This window comes from Carex rostrata, chromosome 10, assembly GCF_964058835.1.
Source record: "Carex rostrata chromosome 10, lpCarRost1.2, whole genome shotgun sequence".
NCBI classification, from domain to species: domain Eukaryota; kingdom Viridiplantae; phylum Streptophyta; class Magnoliopsida; order Poales; family Cyperaceae; genus Carex; species Carex rostrata.
The window spans coordinates 9831500-9841258 of record NC_135927.1 but is presented as its reverse complement, the minus strand read 5'-3'; the positions used below and the strand labels follow the sequence as shown (position 1 = coordinate 9841258).

At 33.6% G+C, this 9759-nt stretch overlaps 2 protein-coding genes across 2 annotated transcripts; one reads left to right on the top strand and one right to left on the bottom strand.

Annotated features, from left to right (window-relative positions):
- Positions 1 to 2047: 2047 nt before the first annotated feature.
- TWD1 (FKBP-type peptidyl-prolyl cis-trans isomerase family protein) lies at positions 2048 to 7281 on the top strand. The gene is made up of 7 exons (XM_078309754.1): positions 2048 to 2271; positions 2677 to 2859; positions 3269 to 3358; positions 3874 to 4058; positions 5193 to 5315; positions 5694 to 5846; positions 6795 to 7281. The coding sequence occupies exons 1-7, from the start codon at positions 2217 to 2219 to the stop codon at positions 7128 to 7130; spliced, it is 1125 nt and encodes a 374-aa protein (XP_078165880.1). The 5' UTR covers positions 2048 to 2216; the 3' UTR covers positions 7131 to 7281.
- A 223-nt stretch (positions 7282 to 7504) lies between these two features.
- Positions 7505 to 9351, bottom strand: LOC144560531 (GDSL esterase/lipase At4g26790-like). Its single transcript, XM_078309755.1, has 4 exons — positions 8917 to 9351; positions 8242 to 8518; positions 7878 to 8093; positions 7505 to 7740 (listed from the first exon to the last, which is right to left on the bottom strand). Exons 1-4 carry the CDS (start codon positions 9307 to 9309, stop codon positions 7547 to 7549), a joined length of 1080 nt encoding a protein of 359 aa, XP_078165881.1. The 5' UTR covers positions 9310 to 9351; the 3' UTR covers positions 7505 to 7546.
- Positions 9352 to 9759: the final 408 nt, after the last annotated feature.

Genomic DNA, 9759 nt, shown 5'->3' with positions numbered 1-9759 from the left:
AATTTATAATTATTAAAAACGAGTGAGTCATACTATTTTATAGCATGGATGGGTCTATACTACGGATCAATATTTTTGTTTTAAAAGTTCAATAGTTAATCTGAATCATTTAATATGATTTTCATATAAATATGTACTTGCAGATCGAATTTCATATTTTTTTTTTATTTTTTTTTTACTATTTTTTAAGATAAGTAGAAAATCACTTGATTTGAAAATTATGGACCATTCAAAAACAATGATTTTCTACATATCTTACTAAATAGGAAAAGGATTCTTTTATTTGTAAAATTTAGTCGGCAAGTGTATATTTATGTTAAATGTAGTCATTCTAATTTTATTATGTCATATTCGCACTCATAGTCTTATACGCAAGCTCATAAATGGCTTGTTATACAAAAATGAAGCATATATCAAATGAAATCAAACCAGTTATATATATATTTTTTACTATTTTTTAAGATAGAAAAGATTTGAAAATTATGGACCATTCAAAAACAGTGATTTTCTACCCATATAAGTATATATCTTACTAAATAGTAAAAAGATTCTAAAAAATGTGAAATTCGGTCTATAAGTATATATTTATATTGAAATCATGTTGAATGATTCAGATCGACTATTATAATTTTTAAAACAAAGATATTGATCCGGAGTACGAACTCATCCGCGCTATGCATAGTACCATAAACTCACTCATTAAACAACATGAAATATTACACACTCAACTCTATTTGAATGTGTTTGCAACTTTGCATTATATTACGCACATCAATTGACTTTTATTATAAAGTGGGATCACAAATTAAGTCAGCAAAAATATCTATATTTTTTTGTGCATGCTCATGAATTTGGTTGTGCTAAAAAGATATTAATATTATTCACACAAATACAATAACAGTGCTAAACTTTCAAGTTATAAGAATTAAATATGAATGGAAACCAATCATATAACTGCGAATAAGGGTCATTTTACGCTAATTGTAACATTTTACTATAAATTATATAAAAAATAAGTTGTAAATCAACAAAATTTAAAAAAAAAAAAATGAAGTCAATTGACCCGCATTCTTATATTATATATCCACCCCTGCACAAATATGCTGGAATGCATATACAACGTGTTGCATGTATCTAATCACTTTTATAATAAATTCGGAGTCACATATTAAATTAAGAAACAACTGAGACACAAATACAATCTTAGAGCGTGTTAAATTGTCAAGGAACTACGACGAACAAAAATTTTCTATGAGTATGGGAACCTATAACAAATCAATTTGCGATAACTCATGCTAACAAAAATATACAGAAATGTGAAAATTATGTAGAAATGATTATTCAGTTGTACTGTAAAAGTATTGTGAAAATTTTTATTCTTCTTTTTGAAATGCTATTTCATTACTAATTTTCCTATTAATAGCTTATCGCTACTATTTAAATTATATAACTATTTTCTTCATTAAATTGTTGATTTTTTATGAAAAGCATATTTAAAAAAAATGTAAAATGAGAAAAATAAATATAAGTAATTGAATAGTACACGTTTCGTATATTATTTTGATATTTTAAAATCCCAAGTTGAACTGAGCTTGAAATAAATTTGACAAGATGTGGAAATTCAATTTTCCATTTTCATGATTCTAATATAAATGCTGATAATTTTTTTTATTAATAATAATTAGTGCAATTTTCTAATAAGCACCTTATGACTGAGTTGATTTTCTAAATTGAATATTTATTATTTAACTATTAATATGGAATAATTGTATAACATTCATGGAGCATATTAAATTAGTGCAATTCTAAATTTGTCTATAAAAATCTCAATACAAATCAAAGGAATATAATCTAACTTTTAATAAGATTGTTTCCAAAACCTTTCGGACAAAACTCCATTATTATCTAATGAAGAATTTTTAATGTACTGCATAAAATTGCATGAACCGATGATCTAATGAAGTGGGAAGCCCATATGTCGTTGGGCTTGGGCCTTTCCCGGGTCTCGGTTACCGATAATATCTAAACCTCACCCGTTTTAGTTTGTGCAAATTGAACAGTTGAGCTGGCTGCTGGCCGAAGCAAATGCTGGAGGCGCAATTTAGGTGATTGTAGTACTGTAGTTTTGCATGCCATTTATTGCGGGGGATTCTACTTTCTAGATTTCTCGGTAGTTCTTTTAACTTTTTAGCGAGAAAGAGAGGAGGGAGCGCGCCATGGAGGAAGAGAGAGTCGGAGGGAGCGAGGAAAGATTGAGTGATGAGATTTCAGGTATTTCTCTGCTCTTTTGTAGATCTATTTTTAGGAGATTGTGTTGATCTGAGTTAGGAACGAAGCTTGACTTACTACATACTGGGCAAGATTATTATTGTGCTGTGCTCAGTGTTCAGTTCCATAATTGGGGATGATTAGGAAAAACAGGAATTAGAGTTTGATTAAAAGTAAGGGGGCTTAATTGGTCTTGATTTCGGCTCAACTTGCAAACTTGGAGTTACCTAATCGAGACTAATAACTGGACCTAAACAAGTGTTATTAGTTGTACAAGTTACAGTAACAGTAACAGTATCAGTACTGCTATGTACATGCTTATGTAGTTGTAATGCAACTATCATACTCAAAACTAGGGAGATTTCATCCATCTTTTGATAATTAGACCATTCTTTTCGTTTATTTTAGATGAAAATGGTGACAACGATATAACAGTAGAGAACACGTCAGTCGTTCGAAATGAACCGGTACAAGATGGTACCAGACCCCCAAAGATCGATTCTCCAATGGAGGCCCTTCATGAAAAGGTCGAGAAGCAAATTATTAAGGAAGGCTATGGAAAACAACCTTCTAAGCTTTCCACTTGTTTCTGTAAGCAGTTTATATTTTCTATTCTAGCAATACTGTACCTCTTTGGCAGTACTTCACTGCTGACCATCAAAAGTAAAAATAAAATATACGGTACCTCTTTCGGGGATTCTCGGATTGGTACAATAAATGATAAAATATATCAGAGTATCATTGTCTGTGGCAATTTAGCAGTACCGTTGTGTTCAAATTATGGCCTTGATTTCAACAAACATATCTGACAAGATTAAGCAAAATCAGATGAAACCATGTCCCAGTGTTCCCAAGGGTACTTTTACCTAAATGTTAACCTTACCTTTCTACTTTTCATACAAGAATTTCTTTAGGATAACAAACAGATTCAAATTCCATCACTTTATGAATTCTTTTAAATTTTATCTAATTGTTATTATTTACAATTTTTATGTCTTAGTGCACTATAGAGCATGGGTTAAGAGCACTTTACATAAATTTGAAGATACAAGGCAAGAACAACACCCAATTGAACTAGTTCTTGGAAAAGGTACATCAGTATACCCTTTTCTTGTTTTCTGTTTATTCCTTTTCCGTATTACACCCAGTATATTATCTCATTACAAATTGCATTGAGCATTTTTCAGGTTTGCACATAAACCTCCACATTATCAGGATATTTTGTTAGTTACGCTTGACCATACGACCAATGTTTGCTCAAAAAGGAAAGAATAAAGAAAAGTAAAACTAGTAAATAGCCTTTGATTCTTTATACCAAGTAATTAGTCTAAATGGTTTTGAATATATATTTCATTCAATCAGATTCAAAAGAAAGTCATTTTCATGAGCAAAGAGTGTCAATGTTTTAGGGAATACACCTTTAGATCACAATGATATACAGTTGGGTGTTTATGCAAATACAATAAACAGTGGGTTTGCATGGCGAAACCGTTTTCCTTTTTGTGATTTGTAACAAAACACTTATACTACTGGTGTGAATATTTCACCAATTAGAAGGGATTGTTTACTTACTAAAAGCCATTTATTAATGGGCTTTATTTCCAGAGAAAAAGGAGATGGCTGGGCTGGCAATTGGGGTAGCAAGCATGAAAAGCGGGGAAAGCGCACTGTTGCATGTTGGGTGGGAATTGGGGTATGGTAAAGAGGGGAGCTTCTCTTTCCCCAATGTGCCTCCCATGGCTGATCTCTTGTATGAGGTTGAACTTATCGGTTTTGATGAGGCCAAAGAGGTAGCACCACTCTCTCTCTCTCTCTCTCTCTCAGCATTGCCACATGGTCCAGCTGTAGCAGCAACACAAATTGAGTAATTTGATCGCTTTATTTTAGAAAATAAAATAAAACATGCATCAATAATTGAATCCATGAGAAAGACAACGAGAGTTTATTCAGCATAAGTACCATAAAAATTTCTTAACTGAATCAAGCACATTACATAATAGACTTGTTGTATTTTCGAATTTGATCTAATATATGCACGATCAATTTGAGTAATCAACCCTTTCAGTTTGACAAATAAAGAAACTGTATTAAATATTTCAATTCCATGCCAATTATTTACTTCCATGCATAATCAACCTAATGGATAACTTGTTCTAATGAATCAAATTCCTCGTTTAATGACCATTATTTGCTCTATTCTAATCCAAATTCAAATCGATTGATAAATACTCAATTCAAGCAAGAAAATAAGAAATAGAAAAAGGGGCAATCTGCTTACCTAAAGACAGTTGATTGAATCTTGGCAATCTTCTTACCTAAAGACAGTTGATCGAGTCTAGTCTGGTTGAGCATGCATGCTTTCCTATATTAGGTCAATCGTAAATTATTCCACAATATTTATCTGGTAACAGATCTGAAAGGCACATGGTCAGATTTTGGCAAATCTGGTTAGGCTTGGATTCATATTTCCTCGCTTCCATGGTCCAGCCATGACTTATTGATGCCGTGCCAATCTGCATCGATTGCGTATGCATCCATCACTAAGGGTAACAGGATAGCTAACATCACCTCTCCACTCAACAAATCACTGATGCACAGCCTCCTCTCTCTCTCTATCTCCCCCTCCATAGAGCCTTTTCTCAGTCCGAACATAAAAGGGAGTGGACCAAACTAGGAAATCTTGTGATATAAATTATGAATGGGCATAGGATTAGATGTGGTTAAATCTGTGGAGTTTGTTGTACAGCGGGTTTTAAGTATCTCTCTGCTTATTTATTTATTTTTCCTGGGTTACTTTCAGTGTGTTTCTTTTCCTTTTATAAATATTTCCATTCTTCTCTGCAAAACTTATACCTAAAGTTGGGTATAGTTTTTTGGAAAACTATTTTAATAAATAAAACAATGACATTTTCAAAAATAAATAGGGAAAGGCAAGAAGTGACATGACAGTAGAAGAGAGAATAGAAGCAGCTGACAGGAGAAAGAAAGAAGGCAATGCACTTTTTGCTGAAGAGAAGCTTCAGGAGGCCATGCAACAGTATGAAATGGTACTGAACACCTGTTTTTCACTTTGAATTCACATTACTTCTATAATATGTTTTGTACAATTTATGTTGCTGGCTGGTATATTTGTTGTTTGGGGTGCTTAGTACATAGTTTGCCACTTGTACCCTACTCTTAGGATTTGTATGTGTCAAAGATTGGTTGGTCCAAAGTACATTAGTATTGATTTCTGTTTATTTTGTACGTTGTTCTTTTCAATCCCTCTTGTATTAAAAACAAATGTTAGCTATTAGTCTTGGTACAAAAGATGAAAATGTCTTATTTACCATTTTTCATACTAGGTTTTATTCAATGGGATTTGGCACCTTTACTTTAAAATTTGTATTGATAATTTCTCTTTTCATCAATTTGTTTACTTTTAGGCAATTGCATACATGGGGGATGATTTTATGTTTCAATTATTCGGCAAGTATAGGGACATGGCATTAGCCGTGAAAAACCCATGCCATCTCAATATGGCCCAGTGCCTAATCAAGCTGAAGCGGTATGATGAAGCAATAGGACAATGCAGTATTGTGAGTTCTCGTTTTTATTCTTTTTATTGCATTAAACTAAACCTATCATGACTCGTGTAATAAGGCCTAAAAGGTGCCACTTGCATCCCTACCCAGCAAATGTTGGTTTTCTTGCTGATAGATTGTAGAAACTTGTACCCTTCTTTTGATTTAGTGTTCAGCTTGCTCACCAATTTACCAGTTTCTAATTTGGTCAGTCAAAGTGGAAATTTAGTATATGGTAAAATTAACTTGTGTTGTTGCTAATGGAAGAGTTCTCCTTGATGGTTATGTTGTCTGTGCAGTTCTAAATGGTAAAACGTTAAATGTTCTTGCTTCATACTATCAATGAAAGTGGAAGCAGGGAAAGTAATAGGTTTTAGCAACTCTGTCCAGTGGCAAATGTAAGCAAAAACTTCAAAGATTGATAAAGTATGGTTACACAGTACAGGTCACCTTTCTCTTGTGTACAAGAGTTGTAGTATCAGTGAGTACAGTACTATGCATAGCGCATATTGGTCCGTACTATGGATCAGTATCTCCATTTTAAAAGTTCAAACAAGCGATCTGAACTGTTCAACATGATCCCTATATGAAAATGTACTTACATTTTAGAATTTTTTACTATTTTTTAGATTGGTAGAAAAATCACTTGATCTAAAGATTCTAGACCATTCAAAAGTGGTGATTTTCTGCCTATCTAAAATATAGTAAAAACGTTTCTAAAAATTGTAAAATTTAGTCTGCAAGTACATTTTTATATAAAAATCACGTTGAACGGTTCAGATCGACTATTTGGACTTTGAAAACGAAAAAATTGACATGTAGTATGAACCAATCTGTGCTATGCATAGTACCATAGCCTCACTCTTGTAGTATAGCATGTGTACAGTTGTACTTGTTAGTAGCATACATGGTCTTATCTTGATACCTTGAGTCCTAATTCTAATCTTATTATACCACAATCAGGTGTTGTCAGAGGATGAGAACAATTTGAAGGCTCTTTTCAGAAGGGGCAAGGCCCGGGCAGCCCTTGGGCAGACTGACTCTGCACTGGAGGATTTGAAGAAGGTCCAAAGATTTGCACCAGAAGACACAGCAGTTATTCGAGAGCTCAAGTTGTTAGCCGAGCATGAAAAGGAAGTTTACCAGAAACAAAAGGAGCTGTACAAGGGTTTATTTGGGCCTAGACCGGAACAGCCCAAGCCCAAGACGACTTCAAAAAATTACCTCATGGTATTTTTTGCTTGGCTTTCAGCTTTGTTTTCCCGGCTATTTAACCGGGCTGGTCGTAAATCTGAGTAGGCCTTTTGAATTTAACATGATGTTCTCTTTTCGGGGAACAAATAAGTTGCAGGACTGTTGTAATTTACTGGACTGTATAATTTTAGTTATGATTTTGTAACTATGCAACTATTGATACGTGTTTAGTGAAATTAGTTCAATCTGAACATGAAAGTTGGTTAACTTCCCAGTTTATTTGGGAAAGACGAGAGAACTGCAAGCGACATTGACTTTTGCCAAAAGTCTTAAGCTGTAAATGGCAAGTCATACCAGAAATTATTTCGAAAATTTTATAAGAATTTGTGATCAATTGATACTAACAATCAACAAGGAGGCTCTATTCAATATAAAGAGAAAAATAATTGTTAATAACAGCTAAATACAAGTATAATTAACTACGTATTACACTTGGAATTATAAAAAAATAATCTGAGAATCTATTTGAATTTGGAGAATGTGGTGTTCATTAAATACTCTGCAACTATCCTACTTGTCTTCTCCGTAGGATGTACAGCATCCCAAAATACGTATTTGCTTGCATCTGTACAAGTGAAAGGGGTATACTCGTTGCACAAGTAGCCTAGTTCGTATGTCCCAGTGCCACAACATCCATACTGTGCATCTTCAAAGCCTGGAAAACAACAAAATTGCACAGTTAATTAACACCCAATTTCTAAACAGTCAAAAATGAAAGAAATATATTTGTTGGTAAACTTGAAATTGTTAATATTTGCAAAGTTGTAGTAACAAGATATTAATGGTGCATACCATAAAGAGAAGGGTTTTGGAGAATGTTTGCAAAGAAGTCATAGAGATGTGCAACTTTCAATTGCAAATCTGGCAAAGCATTGCACAGTTCATCTGTCATTTGTTGTAGCTTTGAGTTGAAATCTCTTGCTGCCTTGTTGTATGTCTCTATGCAAGGGCGGCCCCACATTGGGTTTCTATTCCTTTCCAAGGGCAAACATCCCATCCCTGACAGCCCTACAATTTTTTTGATATTTTCAGGTTGTTATATGCACATTTTATAAATTAATTTTCCACATTCATCCTTAGAAATTAGGGAAACATCATCAAAACAAATGTTCTGAATATGATAGATATGAAAAAGAAATGTGAAAAGGAGCTACACCTGTGAAGCCGATTTTGCGAGCTCCTAGCATGTAAATCTGTACAATAAATTCTCGACCAAGATTGATCAGAAACTGGACGTATCTTTCCGGCGTAAATTCAAGAAAACGCGGAGTGGAATATGCAAAGTAGTTCTCTATGAAGTCATTGGTGCCAATGCTTACTGCATAAACGCCTTCACTTATTGTTTTCTTTGCCATTTCAGGGCCAAGATAGCCTTCCAGCCTTGCTTGATATTCCTCAAATAATTTCACTTGCTTGAATAGGGGTATAACTGACTTTTCATAATAAAAAAAAACTAAATTTATATAAGTATTAATCCTTCATCAACTCTGCTTGTTTCCATATATGGGTTTAACATAATTTTCATATTTAGAGAACTCGTGTAGTCTTCTAAAATAAAAACATCATCTGTCAAATAAAAATATCATTAAATTATAGAAAAACAAAGAACTTAAATCATACCGTTAAGTACAAAGTCACTACGGGCAATGCAATAATATGATTTGGGCTATGTTAGATGTGTAGATTTTGATATACATAAATAACAGATGAATGATATGGAATTTTCTGATTTGAGTAAAAAAAATATTAAAATTTATCTAGGGAAAATCACTTGCTTATAGATATTGAAATAATATCACTGAAGGAACATGAATGAAAATATAACATTTACCAGAACTCCAGCAGTTTCAGGGTCGATACCCGTCCCAGCAGAAGCAAAGCAAACACCAAGTGCGAAATCCTCAATACCATACTCAGGATCCAAGTATGCCGGCACAAAAGATCGGAGGCCGTACATCTCGGAATAAAAATCAGTTGCTACCCTTCCATTGCTGAACCGACCCGTTGGCTTCCTAGTGCCCATGAAATCCCTACCATAAGGAGGAAAGTTCGCTTTTAGCGTTGTCGGTAAGACGTTGTTGTTGCCGGCATCTACTGTCGAGTCACCAAAGACTATAAGCGCCGGCACTTTTGCCTCGGTTTCTGCTATCCATGTGTAGATTAGTAATATTGCTATAATTTCTGTTGATAGTAAGATGCTCCTCTTCTGTGCTTTCGTTTGCATTTCTTCTTTTGTACAGTGTGACAGTCTCTGGCTCTCTCTCTCTCTCTTCTCTCTCTATGTTGAAATTTCTTTCACTATTTTTCTATTGTCTCTCTCTCTCTCTCTCTTTCTATGTTGAAGTTTTACGTATTTGCGTTAGAAACCAAAGTGTGAAGAGTAGTAGTGCATGTGTGCCCATGACAAATTGTATGAACTAAAGTAGTATGGAGTTATTAAATGCTTCTTATTAAAACTGGGATAAACGCCTCCAATGCAGGTGCCGACATTTTTATTTTTATCCCTTTAAAAAATTATTTTAATAATAATAACCAAAGTTTAACAACAATTTTAAAAATACCCTACCCGTGAAAATTTTCCACGGGCTGGAATTTTAATTCCCTTTTTTTTTTATAAAACAGAAATTTATTTTTATTTTTTGTATTGAAATATTAGAAATGTTGGATATATTTC